The sequence below is a fragment of the Lepisosteus platostomus genome, chromosome 5, assembly GCF_059453375.1.
Source record: "Lepisosteus platostomus isolate fLepPlt1 chromosome 5, fLepPlt1.hap1, whole genome shotgun sequence".
NCBI classification, from domain to species: Eukaryota; Metazoa; Chordata; class Actinopteri; order Semionotiformes; family Lepisosteidae; genus Lepisosteus; species Lepisosteus platostomus.
In genome coordinates, this window is record NC_142615.1 from 64323675 (window position 1) to 64348711 (window position 25037).

The following is a 25037-nucleotide window of genomic DNA, read 5'->3' on the forward strand; positions in this document are numbered from 1 at the left end:
ATTTATGTTTTGGTAATGTATCTGATTGTGTTATAGTATTGAATATATAAAGAAAAGCATAGAAAATTATTTTCCTCTTATTTTGGTTGAGTATGTTTGTTGACTGAGGAACTAATGTTTTACTGAATGTATTATTGTGAATTGTTAAACAAACATGGAGACTAGAGTTAAACCCCTCCCCTCTCTCTGCAGGCAGTGCTGATGTGAGGCTGGTGAATGATGCCAGTGCCTGTGAGGGGAGAGTGGAGGTGTATCACGAGGGACAGTGGGGGACAGTGTGTGATGATGAATGGGATCTTGATGATGCTGCAGTGGTGTGCAGACAGCTGGGCTGTGGATCAGCTGTTTCAGCACCAGGAAAAGCTCACTTTGGAGCAGGGTCTGGAAACATCTGGCATTTGAGCTGTAGAGGCTCAGAGGCTGCAATGAAGTTCTGTGGCTCTCCAACATCAGCAAATTCAGCCTGTGGTCATAATGAAGATTCGGGCATCATTTGTTCAGGTATGGCAAGCTAATTTAACTTGACTTAAACTGTTTAAAATATGTATTTTCTCAAATATAATAAGATCAGTAAATAGAGGGTGCTATCATTCTGAAGATTCAGTGGGTATTTGCTCAGGTAGGATGAGCCATTTCATGTTTACCCAAAATGCGTAAATAAATATGATAACAGATATGATTAAGAATTTTACAATTTCCTTTAATTAGTATCATAATTATCAATAGATCACAATTGTGTTTACATGCAATATAACTGAGACTTTACATTTGCTGGGTTCTTAAACTTTTAATGTCATTTTTACTGATAGATTGTGTTCAGTACACTAAAAAGAGGAAGAATGTGATATATAACTCTCAACGGTTTGGTTGCTGAATATCTTTTATACAGAATAATTTAACTAGAATAATAAAAAATGTCAGTGCCCAGGTCAGACAGTCCTGCTCCAGCAGTGCCTGGCTGTGACAGTCCTGGTCTTGTCCAGAGTGTCTGTCAGTGCCCAGGTCAGACAGTCCTGCTCCAGCAGTGCCAGGCTGTGACAGTCCTGGTCTTGTCCTAAGTGTCTGTCAGTGCCCAGGTCAGACAGTCCTGCTCTAGTAATGCCAGGCTGTGACAGTCCTGGTCTTGCCCAGTGTGTGTGTCAGTGCCCAGGTCAGACAGTCCTGCTCCAGCAGTGCCAGGCTGTGACAGTCCTGGTCTTGTCCAGAGTGTGTGTCAGTGCCCAGGTCAGACAGTCCTGCTCCAGCAGTGCCAGGCTATGACAGTCCTGGTCTTGTCCAGAGTATCTGTCAGTGCCCAGGTCAGACAGTCCTGCTCCACCAATGCCAGGCTGTGACAGTCCTGGTCTTGTCCAGAGTGTGTGTCAGTGCCCAGGTCAGACAGTCCTGCTCCAGCAGTGCCAGGCTGTGACAGTCCTGGTCATCTCCAGAGTATCTGTCAGTGCCCAGGTCAGACTGTCCTGCTCCAGCAGTGCCAGGATGTGAGATCTCTGTTCCTTGGGTTTATAACGTCTGGAGTAACGCTGCTCTTCTTTTGTGAATTAGATGATAATGATCATCCATTTCTTCTGTAGTTATTAATTTCATACCTCTGGCTCCACTGAATTGGAAGAAGCAGAATTCATGGATGGATTTGTTATCAGTTTCTGTTTTGATTGATTTCACAGCAGTCTGTGTGCAACATGTAGCACTACTGTCAGCGCTGTAGTAATAGTTATGGGCATGTTGAGCAGCTGGAATGATAGTGATAATTTGGGTACTTTGTAATGTTCCACAGACTGATCAATTTGGTGTCTGTGAGTTTTATTTGCCCCAGTGTACAGCTAATAATGCACTGAGTTTCTTCAGAGACACATTTTAGAGATCTTAATATACATCTAAAATTATTTGATTAACATATATCTACATTATTTCTGGAAGAAATTAATCAATTTTACATTCAGTTAAAACATTCAGCCACAAAATATTTTTTGGTTTAACTATTTGACGTTGACCTTTCAGATTTTCTTCCAACACTCCTCTCTTTCATTTAATTTTTATATCCTATTATCTATATTCTTATTGAAAGCACTTTGCATTATTGTACAATTGATTGTAATAGTATATGCATTTATAAAATGTAATTTTCTACGCCAAATTGTAGGTGTAAATCTGTTTATGAATGGAACAATAAGAAGTCAAGATTTAAATTGAGAATCTATTATATTTATTTTTTCACATGAAGTTGGTTTATTTTCATAGGGTAGTAAGTTTAATTCTCACAGGCACCAGGTTCAGTGACAGTGAGCAATGAGCTGCACTATGAGAGATTACCTGCTCAGACTGACAGCCTGTAGTTCTCTATTGCAGGTTTCCTGAGGCTGGTGAACGGACACAGTCTCTGCTCTGGGAGAGTGGAGGTGAATATCAAGAACACCTGGACCTCAGTGTGCGACTCTGACTTTGACTGGCAGGATGCAGAGGTTGTCTGTCGTGACCTGGAATGTGGGGCTCCTGCAGTGATACACAGAGGCGCTCATTACGGACAGGGCCAGGGTGCAGTCAGGTCAAAGCAGTTCCAGTGTAGAGGACAAGAGTCCAAACTACAGCACTGCCCCACTGCAGCCAGGCAAGAGCAGAGCTGCTCCCAGAGTAGAGCTGTGAGTCTGACTTGTACAGGTAAGAGAGTCACATCATTGTCCTTCATGGAAACAATCGTTATAGAGTCATAAATGATTCATATTTTGATTGGGTGATCTCTGATGTAGACTGAGTGATCTTCAGGGGAGAGTGGGTGAGGAGTGCCGAGTGGGGCAGCATGCAATCGGCAGGTTCTAGGCAGGGTCCCAAGCACACACCCCACACACCAGACTTAATTTAAAACATGATTTGTTAGCTGGAATTTACAGTATATGACCTGGACCGGGCACACTAGACATAGGAGCTTGTTGTTTTTGAGGATGTTGTCATTTTTGCGGATAACCAGGGTGTAGCAGAGGGGAGTGTGAGTGACCGTAGGACAGTCCCTGTGGCTGTGTCGGTGTTCCCATCAGCGCCCGGTGTGGAAACTGCTAGGGGAAGAAAATAACACAGGTGGTTTAGTGTAACAACTGAGGGGATGGTGCTTTCTGCCTGGGCTGTTTTGTGAAACGTGTATCTACAGCCTGTGCAATGGCGAAAACTGCCCTTCAGCCTTGAGGCTGGGAAAACGAATCAGCCTAGGCTGTGCCAAAGCCTGTTTTAATAGCAGCAGCATACCCTTCAGCCCTCAGACTGTGTGGGAAAAAAAGTACAGTTAGCAGGTAGTAGGTAGATTTTTCAATTGTAACAAAGCTCCTCACCAATGAAGCTAGGAAAAGTAAGGTAAACACCCAGTGTGATGGCAAGGACTGTTACAGAAATATCAACGCTATTCTTCAGGCCTAAGACTGGAATTGTAGAGATAAAAATATAAGTGAAAACCTTCATCTTGGGGACGGTTTATTAATACTTTATTTCAATATGTGCCAGGCTTAGGCAATTATTGGGGAATTTTTCTGTCTCCTCCAAGTCCTTCCTGGTTTTATGTGGCCTAGAGCAGGGTGCTAATTGTCTCCTATGAGCTGCACATCGTTATCTTACGTATGGGGAAAACTTGGAAAATTGAGTCCCCAGGGAAAGTAGCACCCTTTGAGGAAACAATCACTTATGGCATCACAATATCTGTTCTTATTCTATGCCTGCTATTGGTTTTTCAATCACTATGTGCTGAATCTTATAGTTTTTTTCACTGTATTGGTACTTTAATTTGTTGTATTTCTTGTAGCCTGCTGTGGTGTCATGCTGGTGAAGTTCTCTCCTATCTGCAGGATACACAGGGTTCAGGCTGGTGAATGGCTCTGACTCCTGCTCTGGCCGAGTGGAGTTGCAGTGGCTCTTCAGGGACTGGGGGACAGTGTGTGACCAGTACTGGGACCTGAGAGATGCCAGTGTTCTCTGCCAGCAGCTGGGCTGTGGGGAGGCTGTAGCAGCGCCAGGACAGGCCTGGTTTGGACAGGGCAGTGGACCAGTATGGGCTGATGTGTTTGAGTGCCAGGGCAATGAGAGCCGTCTCTCACACTGTGCTGTCTCTTCATGGGGGAGAGCAGGGTGCTCTCATGGACAGGACGCAGGAGTCATCTGCTCTGGTGAGAATCGTGTATTTAAAACACAGTGACACTCCCTCTGCTTACACACAGAAGCACACTGTTTTCATGATTGAATATCTGCTCTGTTACACACTCCCAGTTATGTAAGAGATGCAAAAATGAAAACACATATTCCTTAAAACGTGAGTGTGTTTTTAACATGTCATATCTATCTCAAATATTCCCTCAAGGTGTTATTTTCTTTCTGATGGATAGATGCACAAATACACTGAGGACTAAAGCTCAGTTGTATATTTATGTTGATATCAATGCTCTAAAAGATTAAAGAAAGTTCTGTACCTCAGTATCCCGTAATTAACATCTGACCTGCTTAATTGGTTTAATTAATAGAGCCCAATAAAACAGGAGCCTGAAAAGAAAGTGAGTCTCAGAAAGTCAAGGTTTACAGATGTTATGTGCAGTTGAGCCCCACACACAGCTGACATTCCACTGGTGAAACATCACTCCTGTGGACAGAAATGAGCTCCTTTCTTCTCTTTTACAGACTCAAATATGACCAGAGATTCACCTGGAGCAGGTAAAGAGAGAATGAGGACTGTCTTAATCACATCAGTGCTGTTTTATTTGTAGTTTCATTTCTGGTGTTAAATTGCTCCTCTCACACAAGGTTAACAGTCTGATTTCTCTCTCTCTGTTTGTTTCACAGACGTCCCTTCTTCAGCTCTTCCCTCTTCCAAAACACCAGGTATGAATTAGCCCCTGTTCTGTATCTCCAGGACTCTCAGTGTGTGCTGATGTCTCTGTTGCTCAGTGGAATCCCAGATAAGTCAGTGAGGCAACAGCTGTGTGTGTGCAGTTTTTTCTGTGTCACAAACACACTCGGGTCTTTGGGATCTACAGCAAACACATCTATCTGAATACTGCAATTTGACACTGGTGGAGCTATTGTCTCTATGCCCAACAGTGGGTCAGAAAAAATAACTTATCTGGTATACTGTTTATGAACAATGTGTAATATGTTAAACTTACTGTATATATTAAATATATATATAATAGAATAATATATATACATATATACTGCTTATGAACAATCTGTTACAATAAGTGTATATATTAAATTAATCAAAAGTCAAGAAACACTGTACTTGAACTGTATCTGCTGTGCCTAGTGGGCCGAGATAATCTTCAACTTGTAACAGGAGGTCATGGTGATCTCTTAGAACTCCTGATCTCTGACCCCTGACCTCTAATTTTCTGGTCCTAGATCAGCTATCCCTTAGGCTGGTTGGGAGAGGAGATGATTGTGCTGGGAGGCTGGAGGTTTATCACAATGGCTCCTGGGGGACAGTGTGTGATGACTCCTGGGACCTGGCAGACTCTGAGGTGGTGTGCAGGCAGCTCCAGTGTGGGACGGCCCTCAGTGCCCCAGTGCCGGCCTCCTTTAGCCAGGGAACTGGTCCCATCTGGCTGGACGAGGTGGGCTGTCTGGGGAATGAGTCGTCCCTGGGGGAGTGTCCCTCAGCATGGTGGGGACAGCACGACTGTGGACACAAGGAGGATGTGAGAATCCTGTGTTCAGGTAGGGGAGATAATTAAAATTACAATGATTCAGATAATTTAATCCCACATTGTGGATATGGCTTACATCTAGAGTGCCTAGATATGTTTGACTTGTGAGGATGTGAGAATCTTGTGTTCAGTAAGTTAGTTAAGTAAAATAATCCAGTCTTAAATTCCACATTGTGGATATGGTTTGCATCTGGAGTGCTTAAATATATCTTGTTGAGGAAAAGACTGAGCTGTATGCAGAATTAATTTTAAAATAAATATTTATATTTATGATACAGTTGTGAATGCACATCCCAGCAAAAATAAATAAAGAGAGAAAGAAACTCAAGATAAATTCCCCTCCACTTTAATGGGGATATATTAATCTCAGTCCTCCAGTAAAATCTAGGGTCCAAACTTTAAACTTCTCACATCAATAAGACCTGTTGTCTGTTTGGGTGTATTTGTCTTGGCCATGATCTTTCATGATTTTCTGCTTCAAATGTTTCATTTTGATTTGTTCCAAGAATGGCTTCTGGTCAGATCCTGATGAACCACTTGGTGTTAAATGTCACCCTGAGCCTCGTTTTCTCCACTCACAGCGCTGCACTGCTCACCCTGAGCCACGCATTCTACTTTCATGCCTCAGTCTCTTAGTTGTGCTGCTGCTGAAAAGCCAAGCTGATCAGAATTACATTTTGGGTCAGAACCTGATCATGTAATGGGATTTTAAAGCTCTGTGTGATGCACTGTCCAGGTTCTGAATGAACAGAACCACACAGTCCTGTCACCTTCATGTCAACTATGTTATTGTACAGCTGTCCTTGTTTCATTACGTGAGTCAGTTACCTGCTCAGGTACAGAGGGAAGAGTAATGCTCTGTGAATTAGTGTTTTGCCATTTTTAGAACAGACAAAAGCTTTAAACTGAATTCTTATTAATTTATCTCCAAACATGTATAAAATGAAATAATTATTATTAATCTTTGAAGGTCCTAGAAAAGAAGCTGACAGAAGCACTCCAGCCCCTCAGGAAGAGCAGCCACAGCAGTACTGCCCAGGTGAGTTCAGTGTGTAAAACAGTCAGAGACACTGCAGCCCTGAGCTGAGGAACAGTAACCATACAGCTCTCTTCTAGAGCCACTCAATACCTCACTGACCTCTACTACAGTCACTGAGCTGAAGACACTCAGTAAGCTCTCTGCTCTCGTCTACAGTCACAGATCTAATGACACTTGATAACCTTTCTGTTGACTTTCAGTCGCACTGGCTCTGCGCCTTGCTGGAGGCACTAACTGCTCTGGCCGGGTGGAGCTGCGGTACGAGGGCTCCTGGGGGACAGTCTGTGACGACTCCTGGGACCTGCAGGATGCCCAGGTGGTCTGCAGACAGCTGGGCTGTGGGGACGCAGTAAGTGCAGCAATAGAGGCCTCATTCGGACCAGGGAGTGGTGCCATCTGGCTGGACGAGGTGAACTGCACAGGCAGTGAGCTTCACCTGTGGGACTGCTGTCACTCTGGACTGAATCAGGGTGACTGTCGACACAAGGAGGATGCAGGGGTTACCTGTACAGGTGAGGATAGTCTTAGAACTGTAGATAAACAAGGTAGCAGATCAATGGAGAAGTTAGACTGATGTCACCCATACTCTATCACTGCTTAATATCTAACTGAACCAACTAAGATCATCAGTCACAAGATTTGGATGTTTTGTAATCATGTGTGTGTGAACAGCACTAGGCTTTAACTCTGAACAAGACACCATTCATCCAGCAATCCTAGATTTGACCTCAAGGAACAAATGTAAAGATTTTTTTTTATTAAGACCACTCTGGATTCAACTTGCTTTAAAACCAAAGACAAAATAATGACAGTTCTCCTATCTCTTTTACAGGTTTGTCAGAGACAACAGCCAGTCCAGCAACAGCTAAAGGTGAACAGAAATCTTCCTTGTCATTGATAACTCCTGTCTTTCTGTCTCTTCAGATTCCCAGTGTAGCTGTAGTGTCTCCTCTCCCCCCTCATGGTGAAGATCAGTGTCTCTTCAGATTCCCAGTGTTGTTGTAGTGTCTCCTCTCCTCCTTGAGTGTGAAGATCAGTGTCTCTTCAGATTCCCAGTGTTGTTGTAGTGTCTCCTCTCCTCTCTCAGAGTGAAGATCAGTGTCTCTTCAGATTCCCAGTGTAGCTGTAGTGTCTCCTCTCCTCCTTGAGTCTGAAGATCAGTGTCTCTTCAGATTCCCAGTGTTGTTGTAGTGTCTCCTCTCCTCTCTCAGAGATAAGATCAGTGTTTTCAGATTTCCAGTGTAGATCTTGTGCTAGTGTCCTCTCTTTCCACACTGATTTAGTGACAGTCCTGATGGGTTAGATTGGGAATCCTTAACTGTTCTTCATTGATCTTGGGTTCACCCTGAAGCCATGAGAGCCACATATCGGAACAGGAGGAGAACAGGACATGTGTCGAAGTGTATATGAGCCCAAGAGCACCTCTCCTGATCCCTGTTCATCCATTGTCTCCCCCTCTCTCAGGCAGAACCAGGACAACACCCCAGACACAGCCACTGGGAGGCCTGTCTGCCTCGCCCCTGGTCCTCCTGCTGCTGGGGGCTCTGCTCTTCGTGGTGCTGGCCCTGTTAGTGGGGCAGCTGATCCAGAACAGGAATCTGAGGAAAGGTAGGGAGGGAACTCTCCATCCACATAGTGACCTCTAGTGGTCAGTTCTGTCACTCACATGGAACTGATATTTATATAATTACCTTGAGGAATAATTCAATTCAATTCAATTCAACTTTATTGTCATTAAACTTACACAGGTGCATAGTATAATGAAAAGTGTTTCTCATTAGTCACTCAGGTGCAGTATATAAATAGGACAGAAGATGAGACAATAGACAGTTACACAATAAGACAGTTACACAATAGCAATAATAGTAACATGTAATAACATAACATAAATAACATGTAATCAAGTAATCGAAAACTGTGCAAAATTCCGCAGAGAAAATGTAACAGGACAAAAACAGTGCAAGGTAATTCTTGGAACAGTGCAAAAAAACAGTGTGGGTAAAAGTAGTGTGGTTAATTAATATTGAATATTATTATGCCTGTTACAATTTTACCAGGCTATCGAGGGGACAGTACAATTTTGGCTTACGTGTGTGTGGTGGTGTAGGAGTACAGTGGTTGTGGGTACAAGAGGATGTTAGGAGAGATCATAATAAGGTGGAAGGGAGTGGGGGCGTCACCAACTTGACAGCTCTGGGGAAGAAGCTATTTTGGAGTCTAGTTGTGTGCGACTGGAGTGACCGGAACCCTTCTGCCAGATGGTAGGGGAACAAACAAGTTATGACCGGGGTGAGTGGGGTCAGACATAATTTTGGTGGCTTTTTTCAGACTCCTGGTGTTGTATATTTCCTGGATGGATGGTAAGGCACTGCCAACGATGTGTTGGGCAGTTTTGACCACCCGCTGTAGTGCCTTACGGTCGGATGCGGTGCAGTTGCCGTACCAGACTGTGATGCAGCTGGTCAGTATGCTCTCCACCGTACATCTGTAGAAGTTGGTGAGGATCTGTGGATGTAGGTGTATTTTCTTCAGCCTTCTCAGGAAGTACAGCCGCTGTTGTGCCTTCTTGATGAGACTGGAGGTGTTCAGTGTCCATGTAAGGAGATGTGAACGCCTAGGAATTTGAAGTTATTCACCATCTCCACCGCAGACCCTTCTATGTAGATGGGGGAGTGAACTTTTCCTTGTCTTCTGAAGTCAACAATCAGTTCTTTGGTTTTGCTGATGTTGAGACATAGGTTGTTGGTTCGGCACCAGTCTGCGAGTTGTTTTATCTCCTCTCTGTAGGCAGCCTCATCGTTGTCAGTGATCAGGCCCACGACTGTGGTATTGTCAGCATACTTGGTGATGGTGTTTGTGCTGAACTTAGCAGTACAGTCGTGGGTGAACAGGGAGTAAAGCAGTGGGCTGAGCACACAGCCTTGAGGGGCACCGGCTGTGCCCTGGTAGAGACCTGGTAGAGAAAAACATTTAAAGTTTAAAAAAGATTATCAACAATTACAGATGGAGATATCAGGAAATTTGCAAATCCAGAAGCATAACATTTATGTGCTGTAATGTCCAAAGAAGGTTTAGTAGTCAATGTTTGATCTTGTACTCCTCTCCCTGCATGTTAACCCTGAGTGTCTATTTTCTCACACAGCCCTATCTAAGGGAGCACTCGCACCCTATCATGATGCCGTTTACGAGGAAATAGAGCACAAACTGGCCAGAGAGGGAACCTACAGCGCCCCCAGGAGAGGTGAGTGGAGAGAGTCTTCAGGAGTGATTAGTCTCCATCTTCTGAGGAAGATCTGAGGACTTAACACTTGTAGAAAATCTCACCATACTGGTTTTAAATCTGTAGAGTTTTCTTTCTCAACTGCTGTCAAAGTAAGTGAAGAAAAGCATCATAAACTGTGTTTCTGTTGACAACCTGGCTTCTCTCCCAGTAAGAGACAGTGCTGACTGACTGTAGGATTGTTTTTTCTCAACTGGTGTCAAAGTAACTGACACCACAGTTCACAGTTCCTGATCTGCCTTATACACACAAACTCTGAGATACTGTTCACACCCTGCCTTCTTCCACAGCCAGTGGAAGACAATGAGTCTGCTCTCTGACTGCAGGTAATATTGATCTGTTCTCCTGTTCACAGGGAGATTCCTCTCTGACGAGCTGCCCTCTGGATACGATGATGTGGAGGACAGTGAGGGAGACCCAGTACCAGGTGAGGGGAGATGGAGTCAAGGGGCTCAGTGTGGGAGTGAGGAGGTCTTCAGTCCAGTACTCACTCTCACCTCAAACCAGGCTGACGTTTAGAGAACTTATGTAGAAAATCCTGAATTATATAAATATAACCACACGTGTTTCTTCAGTGTTGCCTCACACTAGCCTTATCTCAGTGTAGTGGTTTGATGGGTTTACTGAGACAAATATTAATTGTAGCAGTAATCACGAGGTTGTTCGTTGGGGCTTTTAGAAAATCAATCGTCAGAACAACTAACAACGCACATACACGGGTTCAATACACGGGATACATTTCTTAATATAAACTGTGCACCAAACATATACTAGTCTGCCTGGATACGAGCGGCAGACCTTACTGTGAGGGTTATCAATATACAAGGTATATAATCTCGAAGAGATGCAAACACAAAGAGATACGCAACAGAGAATATATGTCAATATATATCGTTCGGTTACCAAATCGCTAATCAGTGTTATTACCCACTGTTACTCTAAACTCGGAAGTAAATACATTACTCATGAATTAAATTGATAACAACTTGTGTTGAGGTACAATTGAATTCTCGAGATGCAATGTAGAACATGGGGTTTACTTATCCACTGTGTATGGATTTGGAATTCCCGGCACGAACACCAAACCAGCTGACAGGCTCTGTTGCAGCCTCTGTTCCAGCGGTTGTCCAATGGGCGTTGTGTCGGCGTCCTCTGGCTACCGGCCAACCACTCAAGGTGCAGCTCGGAGTAGGACGGGCGGAGGAATCTGACTGCGGCGCGCAGGGCAGTCGTTGCTCCGAGGGGATCTACCAGCAGTCCAGCTGGCTAGTAGAAAGTCTCTATGCACAGAGTGTGACTACGAGTCCTCACAAGTCACTCTTTTGCCTGGGAAGAAGCTGGTTCGTTCCCGGTCCAGCGCTGCTTCTGAATAAGCTATTCAGGTTGTCGACGAGGGTCCAACTGTAGGCTGCCGTTGATCAAGCGCAGCATTCACATTGGTAGAATTCTGAGTACGTACGGGATCCTCGGCCTCGCGCTTAGAACAAAGTCCAAGTCCTTTTGCAGACAACAGCAGTTGTCACGTGATTGTCTCTGAGGATGCGCGAAAATGGCCAAGGAGAGCTCCGATCTGAGCTTGCGCTCCCTTTTTGATCAAGACCCAGATGTGTGCTGATTGGTTGAGAGTTTGGCGGGCATTGGAGACCCACGTGGTATTACCACGCCCTGCCAGTCCCTGATTGGTTGGTCAAGGTGAGATATAAGTCACTTACTCTTGACACTTAGGAATGCAGTCCAGATGTCCATTCGGCACTCCCTAGACTGATAGGCGCCAATGGTTGACCATTGATCATGATAGCCAGGCTTAGCTAATTGCATCCCCGTCTGGGAGCTTGTTTCTTATCAAAAGAAAACATCTTAAATCAGCCTGCATGAATTATTTCTCTGTGGCTGCACCACAGAGATGGAGGGTGAGATGGGGCCTACTTTAGGAGCATACCAACGCTTAATTCTGTCTTATTAACTAGCATTGCCGCTACATCAGCAAATCATAGATGCCGAGCAAAACTAGACCTGGTCAATACTGGGGTGCTCTCATTGGTTTTGATAGAAAAGGAGACTGCGGAACAGCATGCTGTAAAAATGGCCTTTCAGATCAGATTAATCAGCGACCCTAGAGTTTTGGCTTAACTATACACCACAAAACATTTAAAATCACACTTTCCAATTACTTTGCAGCTCTATGGTCAAAGTAAGTCTGAGTCCTGAAGTGTAAATTCTCTGTCTCTCTGTGTGGTTCAGGAGACTCGATTACCTCTCTGAAAGAAGAGATCCCAGAGTACTATGATGATGCTGTAACTGTACCTCAGAGTCCAGATGCCTTGTCAGGTGGGTTATTTCAGTCCAATCACATGGGGAAACTCTGCACCAATACACACAACATAAACATACAGCACCCAATTACAAATTTGCTAACAAGGTGTTTTAGACACCTACATCCTAAACACCCAGAAAATCCTCAAACTGCTACCAAGTATTCAGCTTTTACAGAACACCTTCATAAAAGAAAGAGATAAACCAAACCTTCTAAACCAAAGACATTACAACCTACAGTTAAATCTCTCTCTTTGTGAACCCAATTGCTACAAAATAAATGGGAACCTATCTCCCTGTTCTAAAGATGCTCCCACTAGCCAGGAGAGGCACTTTTTAACTAAGGGATTATATAAAAAAGAAATAAAAGTTTCTAAAAACAACAGAAAGGCAAGCTCTCTTTATGAGGTTCAAAGACTAAACTCCAGTCTGGACTCCCACAGAGTCTGAATCTCTCTACTCTTTCTTGGATCTCAGCCTCTGAATATGGAGTCTGTACTATTCTGTACCAGTTACATGAATCTGACTCTCTCTCTGTGATCTCAGCCCTGCACACTCAATCTGGGTCACTGCTGACAGTGTCCGGCTCCTCTTCAGTATCTCATAGGGTTCACATCACCACCCTCTCTGTCCAAATACAGCCAAACTTTCTCTGCCCTGTTTTCCTTCAACATCTTATTTAAAAATCTAGGAATTGTTTTACATTTATTACAGTTGTGAATAGGACTGGAAATCAGGTTCCCCCTGATCTCCTGTACTTTGAGCCTGGAGTTTTAGATCCTGTGTGATGTTCAGTTAATCAGTGTGTTCTGATGAGCTCCAGCAGTCCCGTGCTCTAGATAACTCAGTATGCTGATATGTGACAGTGAAGCTGTGCTCTGTGTGCTTTAGGAAAGCTGATGTCCTCTGTGAAAGAAGAGGCCCCTGAGTACTATGATGATGCCATCACTGTGCCCCAGAGTCCAGACACTGTGTCAGGTGAGTTATTATAAATAAGACTAAGGAGTACCCCCTGTACCAGCCCACAGTAGCCTTTGTCATTAGAAATTAGTCTCAACCTAATTTCATATCTTCAAATAAACACTACCTAGAAGAGAAGAGGTCTCTGACAGGCCAGTCTGTGTCAGAATGACAGAGCCATTACTGACCTGCTCTTCTGTTCACAGGGAGACTCCTCTCTGATGAGACACCCTCTGGGTACAGTGATGTGTTCAGCAGTGAGGAAGACCCCACTTCAGGTAAAAGTACAGCCAGGGGGCTCAGTGTGGGTTAGGTATTTCAGGGATGGGAAAGATAATCCATCTCTGTTGCACTGTCATCCAAGACAGGGGGGAATCAGGCATTTTGCAGTAGCAGTAGCTTCACTCTGTCATGTCCTACAAGGATCAATAACAGCCAATAAAGACTGAGTGACCTGAATTGTACAAAGTTAGATCACAAAGATCACAGTGTCACTGAAACCCACCTACTGACACACCTAGCCAATCAGATTTAAATTAATTTAAATTGATCAGCAGCTTTAGATTCCCCAAGACCAGGAATTCTGTTCTCTGACTGCAGAGAGAATTACTAGGCTCAGAAATTATTAGGTCTTCCTCACTGTGGTTTTAGATCATTGATACTTCATAAGTATAAGTTAATTCTACACTGAATCATCAATTCTTCCAAAAAGATACAATTTAATTAAAAAAACCTATTAAACGCTTTTGAGTACAATATTGTAACATCTATTCTGTATACTATAACTGTTAGCCCACTAATAACCATTGATATCAAAGCAGAGAACTTCTCAGATACAGTATGTTCTATTATGCTTATTGTTTGTTATGCAAATTATGATTATATCAATAAATTGTATATTGTCTGGTTAGAATACATGTGTGAGACTATAGATTATTATGTTTGATTAGTTCCTAAAAGTCTACAATAACTCTCAAAATATACTGCTATAATTTCTTATTGTTACAGAAAATTAAAATCCCCATTCACTACACTATTGTGACTATGTAAGTGTTTTAAAAAATCTAGGTACACCTGGGTATTGTCATCAATTCCAATTCCAATTACAGTACATGGCTAGGGGCTGCAAAGCAAGGAGATGTTTGCTGAGATGCTGAGGTGTGAGATTCAGAGATCAAAGCAACCATAAAGTTCTGGTTAAATGATTGTCAATCAACTGTCAATGATAGAAGGCGAGAGCTACTTCTTGCTTCTACTACTTGTCCAGATCAACTGGAAAGACCGGACTGGAGTTTAGTCTTTGAACCTCATAAAGAGAGCTTGCCTTTCTGTTGTTTTTAGAAACTTTTATTTCTTTTTTATATAATCCCTTAGTTAAAAAGTGCCTCTCCTGGCTAGTGTGAGCATCTTTAGAACAGGGAGATAGGTTCCCATTCATTTTGTAGCAATTGGGTTCACAAAGAAAGAAATTTAACTGTAGGTTGTAATGTCTTCGGTTTAGAAGGTTTGGTTTATCTCTTTCTTTTATGTAGGTGTTCTGTAAAAGCTGAATACTTGGTAGCAGTTTGAGGATTTTCTGGGTGTTTAGGATGTAGGTGTCTAAAACACCTTGTTAGCAAATTTGTAATTGCGTGTTGTATGTTTATGTTGTGTGTAGTGTTGTTAACAAATATTTAACTAATTGTCTGAACTATTACTTTTTTCAATAAAGAACAAAAGAACAAATCTCTTATGTGCCTTTAACTATACCAAATGCTTGGGTATATTCTTGGCAAAATCTTTAAAAGTAGGGGGTTATGATTAATTTATTTTTTAATTTATCTACTCAGTCATTTTTGATATTCACAATTTTCATAATCCTAATATGTAACAATATTATTTCAATAACTGGCTCATTTAACAAATCATGAGTCTGTCTCTCTGTCAGGTGTCCTCCAGCCTGGCCCTGGAGTGGACAGGGTCCTGCCCACACTGCCCTCTGAAGAAGGACCCCCTGCCCCTGACAGGACTGACTACGATGATGTTGGGGATGACTCTCAGGGAGAGGATGGGCGCTGTGAGACTGACAGAGCTGTCTGGGAGAACCTCCTCCAGCAGGTCTAGACACAGAAGAGCTTCACCAACAGAGTCACACAGTCTTACAACAGTTCTGAGCACTGAGACTGTCTGTGATCTGAGTCCACTTCACTCCACTGCTTCCACACTGACACTGTCTGTCACCTGAGAGCTCTGACTAGTGAGTCACTGTCCTCATTGACTTTGTCTACAGGACCTGCAGTTTGTGTTTTAAAACAGGGAGACCTTAAAGTTCCCTATTCCATTCAGTCTTTTTTTCTTGTACAATATGATATGTTTCTGAAATAAAACTATTAATTGATATAGAATTCTGAATGTAAGATTTCTGATGTGCAGAAATGTATAGACATTTTCTTAACGTTTCCTTTTTAAAAATAAACTTTTTAAAACCATTTTGTCATTCATTTGTAATTTCTTAATTTTGTACAATTAAAGACTTTTAATTAAATATATAAGGAACCTTTGGCCACTCACAATGATAAAATCAACCCCAGAAGGAGAGAATGCCTAAATGTTTGTGATCAATTCATAAGTATGATTTAATCCACACAAGGAACAAAAGGCACTGTCGACAGAACCAGATACAACACAACCAAAGAGACAACCTGGCTGTTATTTACATTCCCTTCAAATCAAAAGGTTAAGATAGATAGATACTTTATTGATCCCATGAGAAGAAATTGCATCTATCTATCTAAGACTCCTTGTCCTGCCTTCAGGAGCTGCTCAATTTAAAACGCAGCATCCCACAGCACTAGAGACACCCCAATATTCACTTTATACTGCACCTCAAACCATAGGTATTTTATAGCACCCAGATTGACCAGTACAGAGCACTAGATACAGTAAAACATCTTCATATTTGAAAGAAATGTGAGTGTTTTGCACATTTCAAGCTACAACAATAAACATTTGAGTACCTAAGTCAATATACCTGGAATGATCAATAATGACCAACATCGGCAACTTCCAAGAAAATCATTTTCACTCATTGAATTTGATCTTCATACTCACCTTGCATTCTCAGCTATAATACTTCAAAATTACAGTGCAGATTTGGTGGAAAACTTCACAAATCTGTACAATTGTATTTTAATATCTTGGTATATGTACCTTCATTTTAATATACATGTAAGCATAAATGCTGTTCAGTATATTGTACTTTTGTTGTACTTTTTAAAACATTTTACCTGAAGATGCAAGGACTGTTATATCTTGTGATACATGCAAGACATCTGTAAAAGAAGGTGACATTTTAATAAAATTGGTGATTAAAAGAAAACCACAACTTGTATGATATTATCCCTCGATATGGAAGATCAATTGAAGGATTTGAAGAAACTATCAAAGAAACAACAGCGATACCAGATGATTTGGGTTTTGAACCAATGATTACACCTCAATAATCAATTCGTCCTCAAAAAATGAAGAGAGGCATGTTTTGAGCCTCATAATGATCCTCTTCTGGATCCACAAGAAACGTGTTTTGGATGTACTTATAACTTCCATCGAAGAGAGATCTCATCAGTTGCATGCAATTGAAACTTTTGACTTTTTGGATGGTATTGAACATATTTGTTTTAAATAAAATAAACAATTTTCCAACGAAGATCTCACGAAGGATTGCCAGGATCTATTCTTAGCGTTTGGTAGTGATAACACTGCTGATATTGATGGAGTAGAAACGTACGAGTGGAGTAGAAACGTACGATGCGTTGACAGGATTTCTGAAGCGAGAAGTCCTAGAAGCCGCCTATAAATGAGCTAGGATTCATACCAAGAAATACTTTTTGTTTTCCACCCAGAAGGCTGCTATTGCATTACACATCTTGTGAACATTACCAGTTTTGGTAGCTTCTAGGCGCGATTTTCCAAAACCGAAACTAATAACAAAATTATTTAAGATGCACAATGTCCAAAAATTGTAAATCGAGACTAGTATTACTACAGAAGAAAATATTTAACTGAAATATTAATAAGACTATGTAAGTATAAAAAGTAGAACAATTTAATTTATATAACTTATTTTTTATTCTTATTAGAAATGGGCTCACACACCGGAAGACACTAACGTTTATCTTCGTTAGAGTGTGTGAATAACAGTTTAACCCAAAATGTTTGTAATTTGTGTAAATTGTGATTTTGTTAAAATTCAATAAATCACCTATCAACAATAAGAAATTATTAAGAAAGTAGAACATTATTTTATTTCATAAACTATAAAACATGAAGAGAGTTTACAGGTCATATCCTTCGCTTTGTCTTTTAACTTAAGCGTTCAGGATCCAAGCCCGTGTGCGGATGGTTGTGTTTCTTGAATCTCTTGTAATCATCAAACGTCGTTGTTTAGTCCTTCAGTACTTTCTCGAGTTGTACCATGGATATTTTATACGATTAATACTATTCATGCTCTTTTGACTTTTCCTTCACATAAGGTAAAAGTTCAAAGTCTCCTTATGGCTGTGCTCCACGTCTACACGAGAGCACCTGTAACAGTACAGGACACGCAGTGAGGAATTCGCGCAGCTTTCAGTTTAGTGCGGAGTCCAGAGGGAGGACTCGCTCGCTGAATGATCTCTCAAGAAATCCCGGGTGAGATTTAACAGGTGATTTCTTCAACAGCCACGACAAGTGTGGAGACGTTCTCTGGATTTCCTGAATATGACATTAAATTAGTTCAAATCATTTGTTGTAGTTAACAGAACTAAATGCTTCGGAGGTACATCTAAAACAGCAGAGCAACACTGTAGCACTTCGCGTGTGACTGAACTTAATTGTGTAAACCTGGCTCTCTATGAACACCAACAAAGAGTTCTCACTCAACAGAAGATTGCGATGTGAGCACAATAATAAAAAGCACGTAGAGATGCCAGGGATTGAACCCGGGACCTCATACACGCGAAGCATGCGCTCTACCACCGAGCTACATCCCCAGTGGTGCGTGCGCATGGAGAATGCCTGCAATTTCGCACTTTCGTGTTTCCTCTACTACAGAGTAAATTCATGGGAATGAAGAAATAAGGAAGGAAAAATAATCGCATTGAAGCTTCCAGAGACTGGGCAAAAACAAATCAGTTATTTTTATATCCAGTCACATGGGCGACGGTGGTTAATTCCTCGACGGGGAAGTGCTTTTTTACCTCCTTATTCTACTGTCTTTCAATTCTGTTTTCTTTGAAAGCTTTTTGCATCTTTTAAGTGCTCTCGGTTAAACTACGCATAGAACAACAGCAGTACTGATGATTTTCATGGACCGATGCACACTTCTTCTGTACAACTCCAGTGATAAAGCCCTGTCTGTAAGTATTGTAGAAGAACGAAAAAGGGCGAAACAACGCTCCAACCACAGGAATGGTAACCGGAAGGATCGTGTTCTTATTTAATATGTCATTTTGAGATGCCTTGTCAACGCAGACAGGCGTTAGAGCTGAACAAATAATTTATAGTGGTGGTTGTAAACATGGAACATGTTATTTCTATACCAGGAAGAAAGGAGCAGACTCTTAAACTCTTTAACTCTTAAGTTAAAAGAGACAAAAACGACACCTAATCACAGCTAACATTAATTAAAATGACATCACAACAAAAGAGCAGAGCTTTGAGTGAATCAAATTCGTTTTCATTAAATGTCTGTGTCTTCATCACTTTGACCGGGGTAAAGTTAGCTTGAAGTTCGAAAACGATTTTGGCATGCCTGTAGCGTTTTTATGAAACAATTGCTTTGTATATATAATTGCTCTGTGTATAAAGTACATTGTGAATGTTCTCACAGCCTTCAGTTTGTCTTTTTATTCCACGCACGAATATTCTTGTGTCCATATCACATATCATATAACACAGAACGCCTTCAAACCAAATGCATTTTAAAGACCACGACTTTGAAAATTTTCACAACCCCTCCATAAACATATCAGTGAGCTAATTATTCTTTTCTGACAGTCGGGGTTTTGATTGATGCGCAATTACGCACCATCTGGAACACTGGGGGACCGCTGTATACATACATACGTTCACAACGCAGAAATACTGCTCAATAGAGTTTCATGCGAAAAACCCATATATGACCATAGGAAGCAGAACAGCAGTTTCCAATTACCCAGACTGTCAGCACGGGAATAAAGCTTTGTTTTATTTCTGAAACCCTTTCTTTATTTCCTGTTTTCATTCTGCGGGAAAATTCCTATTCTTTACTCAACAGCTTTTTAAAAACAGCACCCATGATGTTCAAATCATGATGTCCATGATTGTTTACACAGAAGACTGGCAGAGCTTTGGGTTGTGAATCTCTTTTTCTCATGGTTTTATTGAATGTGGCACTGTGCACTAGGATAGGGGGATGCTGTTCACAAGCCAATAGCATTTAAACCACAGCACCCAGAATGCTGTAAGTAAGTGTTTTACACACTAAGCAGGTCCTCTGACCTTTCCCAGCCTTGCTTTGGGTTGTGAAACCTCTTTCAGTTTTTTTATGATTTTTTCAATACGGCACCGATTAGACATGCAATACACTGGGATAGGGAGGTCCTCTTCATGACTCAATAGCATTTGAAGCACAACATTCACAATGCTACAACCAAGTGTTTTACACACCAGACAGCCCCCCTCACCTTATACAACCTTGCTTTGGGTTCTGAAAGTGTTCTTTATTTTTTTATGATTTTTTTTAATATAACACTACAGGTAATATACTGGAGTAGCGGGGTCTTCTTAATACATGGGGTACATGGGGAAAGCACCTTAAAAGGAGGCTTCTCAAAGCTCTTTACAGAATGACAAAAACAATAAATAAAAATACACAAGATAAAACACAATTACAATATATAGAGGAGACCGTGGATGGTGGTACTAAGAAAAGCAGAGGGGTGAAAAATGGAACCAGTTCAGTAAAGGCTTTTCTGAAGAAGAGGGTTTTGAGTCTGGATTTGAAGTAGTTTAGAGAAGGTGACTCTGTGATATCCTTGGGGAGAGAGTTCCAGGGCTTGGGGGCATAACAGGAGAAAGCCCTGTCACCCACAGAATGTAGATGGGCTTGGGGAACAGTTAGGAGAGTAGAATTAGAAGAGAGAAGGTTGCGAGGTGGGGAGTAGGGCGATAATAGTTCAGACAGGTAATGAGGTGCCAAGCCATGCAGAGCCTTATAGGTGAGCATGAGAAATTTCATGTGCATTTTTTCCCCTCTGTAACAAGAAACATGTGCACTCTGAATTGAGTAGGTGTCAAATTTGTAAACCTGAAATTATTTTTTGTTTATATAGTCATTAAGATCCAAAAGACTTGGACAGACATTCAACGAGCCCAGGCATAGAGACTGAGTGTCGAGCGAGCAGGAGCGGTGAGGAAGGAGACTGCGAGAACATAGATATAGATATAGATATACTTTACACAAAGTACAGACAGTGCATCAAGACAATATACTGTACAAACAGTAGACAACGTACAAGTAAACAATGCAGACATGTAAAGAGTGACTGCAGATGTGCGGAATAAATAAGAAATTAAGGTAGATGTTTCTATGAAATTAATGGTATTCGAAATGTTGCAAAAAGAAAAGCGATTTGCTTTGTAAAAAAATGAGAGATGATTTTTACTTTATACAGGAAAGGCATGTGCGTCAAGTTGATCTTTTTGGATTGCACCATTTGAAAATATAAATTGGAAGTTAGTTTGGACAACTCCTGTTGGATATTGTTAAAAAGATATCATTTAAAATTGTTCATAGGTTTTATCCAGTTAAATAAGTACTCTCTAAAGTACTTATTTAAGCATGAGCAGGATGATTTGTGCATTTTTGGTCGGGCTGAAAGGGAACCTTTGGTACATTTAGTTGTAAGGTGTGTGTTTGTGAAGTTGGTTTGGACGGACTTGCACAATTTTGTTTGTAGGCATTTAAAGGTGTTTTTTTTAGGTTTAAGGACTTTGATATTGTACTGTGTAAGATAACTTTTAAAAAAACATTTATTTATAGAAAATTTATTAGTCATTCTTAGTAATTTTCACATTCATAAAATCAAAATGGACCAATAATACTCCCCTTTTTAGTACTTTTCATATGGAGTTGAAATATTATTTAAATTCTATAAAAATGAAAAAAATGCTAAAGCAAGGAAAACATTTGATATATGTAAAAAATATAATTTACATCGTTACCTCTGGCAGTTAATTTTTTTTCTGTACGTGTTTTTTTTTGTATCCATTTCTGCTCCTGTAGTTGTATTTGTAAATTATTTACACATTTAATAAAAATAAAAAAAAATGTCGGCCGTATACGTTACACTATAATATAACGCAAATATCTTTTTTTTTCAGATTATTTTTATTCGACTAATATTTTTGTGGTTCATAGCAACGGTCACTAAGGAAAGTTCATCTGATAACCCGGAAGTCCTCTGTTTGACCACGTTTCGCTTTCTGTGTTCAAACCCACGTGTTTACAGCGACTGCAGCTGCAGGAATTGTTTGTGTTTTTCAGATCGACTCTGAAAAAAATGGAGAATCTGTTGCTTAATCTGGAAACTGAGGCGCACTCTTTCGTGGAGACTGTGCTTAGATCGATCGTGCACGAAGTTTCAGAAGTTTTCCGAAACCGGACAGATGATTCCGAGAAGTCGATTGAAGAAAAACTCCGCCGGATCTCCCAGGTTCTGGCGAGACGGGTTTTGATTAAAATCATGTCTGTCGACAATGTTTTCGGGGCCGAAATCGCGCAAATGAAGCAGGAAAACGAGCTTCACTGTTTCATGGGGGGTTTTGCTCAAATCGTTTGTGTATGAAGTTTCAGAAGTTTTCCGAAACACGATGTCTGACTCCAAGGTCTCGTTTCAAGACAAACTCCACAGCGTCTCCCAGATCCTGGTGAGTCGGGCCGTGATTAATATCACACAGTGTGTCAAGGACAGTTTCAGGACAGAAATAACGCGAATGAAGGAAAACGAGACCTTTAAAGTGCGATTGCAGTTATGGGAGAAGGAGTCGGGAGCAGGAGGATATCAGGGACAGACGGATCATGCCTCCCTGTGAAATCACTGCAGAAACAAATGAAGAAACGGAGCCGTCGGGTAAGTGCAGTGACTTTCAATTAGTAACGTTTGTGTTTAAAAACGGTGTTTTTAACTTCCTCACTGTTGAATCTGTAGTGGAGAGATGCAGAGCGAAGTAGGAGAGGTTTGTGATGTTGCCGAAGGATTATTTTCTGCGAACTAAACTAGTTGTGGTCTGGTTATATTCTCATTAATGTTATTGCTGTTCTTTAAATTTGGACAGAAATATGTCGTCAATTGATACACTTTCTCCATGTGAAAGCCAATTTAGGAGACTTTGGAGTCTTGGAAATGTTTGTGGGCAGATTATTTATCGACGTGGCGGTAACTATCTCTTCTGTGCAGTGTAAATGTACTGCATTGTTCAGCAGTGTCCAGTCAGCCAGTGTGTCTGTATTAACCCCTCTCTCTCAGTGCAGTGTTAAATACTGGCAATTTAGACAGAACAAAAGTTTTCGCGAAATTACATGCCCGACTGTCCTCCGCTGCCCTTTTCAATCTTCTGGAGAGCACAAAAGAGTCTTACGGAAATTATTTTCGGTAACTTTGTTCGGTCAGCTTCTCCTCCTAGACCCTGTTAATTGCTACGATGAGTTGCTTTGTGCTCTGTTTTGCCATCTTCTGAATATACTGTACATTTAGGACTCAGTACCGATAACACTGCTGCTATTGATGGAGTAGAAATAAGTGTATTGGTAGTTTTATCTGAGGCAAGAAGTACTAGAACACCTCCTATACAAATGTTAGGATTCAGAGCAAGAAATATTTTCCACCTCACCCAATGGTATTGCATTAACGAAGCTGAATCTGGCTTCTTATTCGCCAGCTTCTTCTGCCTTAAATGCTGCTGCTGTGATGTTATGCCGCCTTTCACCTGTAGATGGCTCTTTACAGTAATTTTTAAAAGTACTAATCGGGATGGATTACTGTATTTATCCTCAGCAAAGGGGAATATGTAAGTAGTGAATATCCAAATAGAATTTTTGTGTGAAACACATTTCAGAAAATTGTAAACCAATTTTCAAAACTCACAATAACACAAACACAATAAGTAAATAAGACAAAGGCAAAACATAAGTTCACAGGCACTTTCTGCATATTTACCACGCCCTTACCTTCTGATCATAAAAAGTCTTAAAATCTTGCATTTTACAAGAAATTTTAATATAAATGGGACATTTAGAACATGGCATATGAGAATATATGGTTAACCGAGGATGAGCAACGGGTGATGGCACTTTCTGCTTCTTGCTATAAACCTACCCCCTGGTTATAAAAATATCTAAAAAGTCTGACATTGAGGTGTGAGAGACAATTGAACAGACTATCAAAATTCTGAACTTTAGGAAATTTTACTGTGCCATTTTTTTTAAATATGACCCTGTGAACATGGCATGTCCCTCCTACCTCATTACCAAAACATCTCAATGTTCCGACACTATGTACATTACAACACTTCACTGTTGCATTTCAGTTGTGACATTGTGAACATGGCATGTTAAAGTATATAGAAAATCTAGATCAGTACAGGCTAAATGCAATTCATAGTGATTTATCATTTTCTTACTTTCTAAATAAAAAAAAAAAATTCAGTGATTATGACACTTCGGTATGACATAAAATATGCTTCAATGACAGAATAAATAACCATGGAAAAAATACCCACAGTGGACATTCATATTTGTGATTATAGGAATGTTAAATATCAGGTGAGTAGCTGTGTCAGCATGCGTAGGCTGCAAAGGAACAAGTAAAAGGTTATTCCATGCTGAAAAGAGAAGAAAGGAAACAACGTGTTGGCCGTGGAGCCTTCTTCAGATGTTAGAAAGACAGGGCAGTATGCAAAGATACATTTCTTTTTAGCTTTGCTGACTGCAGTTTATCTTTGATGACAACATCAAAGACATTAAGGAATTCTTACAGCGAACAGCTCCACATCAACTTCCTTTTATAACTAACCTCAGCAGATCTCTCAACTCCCAACTCTTCCAGTTTCTCACTTCAGAGAATGATAAAAAACTCAATCATCCTCTACAGAGAAAAACCATCAACACCTCCACCAATCCTAACCTTGTTGTTACTGTACCCTCTGGCCTTTCCCTTTCACCCCTTTGCATCCTCAGCTAACATTTTAATATTACAACACAATTACAATAGATTGTACAGTGTTTACAGTTTAAAATTAAGGTAAATGTCAAAATATTAAAATCCAACTGCACAGTGCTAACAAAACAATGCTTGTCAAGTTCTCAAACAAATCTGCATTGTATTTTTAAAATATTTCAGTAGAGGATGTGACGGGAGTATAAATGACGATTCGACGATCATTTTTCTTGGGTGAATATGGTTTTCTGGGGAGTTGCGATGTTGGGCATTATTGGACATTTTTGACACGTGTTGAACAGTCGCATTTTCTACAAATATTAAAATAGCTGTGATTTAGCTGAGAAATCCAATCGACCTATGCGAAAACAATGTTTACATCACAAAAGAAACCCATCCCTGGTTGGACTTGAACCACCAACCTTTTGGATAACAACCAAATGCACTAACCGATCGGGCCACAGACACTGACTGGTGGAGAATTTTCTCGAATCCCCCCCCAAAAAAAAAAAAAAAATCTCTTACCGTTCTTTTTGCCGGCCGGTAATATTTCTTCT

General features: G+C 41.0%; 1 protein-coding gene and 1 non-coding gene across 2 annotated transcripts; one reads left to right on the forward strand and one right to left on the reverse strand.

Annotated features, from left to right (window-relative positions):
* The first annotated feature begins 229 nt into the window (after positions 1 to 229).
* LOC148671234 (CD5 antigen-like) lies at positions 230 to 15367 on the forward strand. The gene is made up of 12 exons (XM_088632976.1): positions 230 to 501; positions 2347 to 2655; positions 3825 to 4142; positions 4648 to 4680; positions 4810 to 4848; positions 5368 to 5682; positions 8176 to 8319; positions 9854 to 9952; positions 10347 to 10418; positions 12233 to 12319; positions 13196 to 13282; positions 15252 to 15367. The coding sequence occupies exons 1-12, from the start codon at positions 426 to 428 to the stop codon at positions 15365 to 15367; spliced, it is 1695 nt and encodes a 564-aa protein (XP_088489102.1). The 5' UTR covers positions 230 to 425.
* Positions 15368 to 18201: 2834 nt separating this feature from the next.
* trnaa-cgc (transfer RNA alanine (anticodon CGC)) lies at positions 18202 to 18273 on the reverse strand. Its single transcript has one exon. It is a non-coding gene; the product is annotated as a tRNA-Ala (tRNA).
* Between the last annotated feature and the right edge of the window lie 6764 nt (positions 18274 to 25037).

Bases quoted from the DNA above. Each gene is read 5' to 3' on its own strand.
- LOC148671234 (XM_088632976.1), top strand. From the start codon at position 426: ATGAAGTTCTGTGGCTCTCCAACATCAGCAAATTCAGCCTGTGGTCAT. The intron at 5,683-8,175 runs GTAGGGGAGATA...CCCCTCTCTCAG, and splicing joins TGTGAGAATCCTGTGTTCAG to GCAGAACCAGGACAACACCC. The intron at 10,419-12,232 runs GTGAGGGGAGAT...TGTGTGGTTCAG, and splicing joins TGAGGGAGACCCAGTACCAG to GAGACTCGATTACCTCTCTG.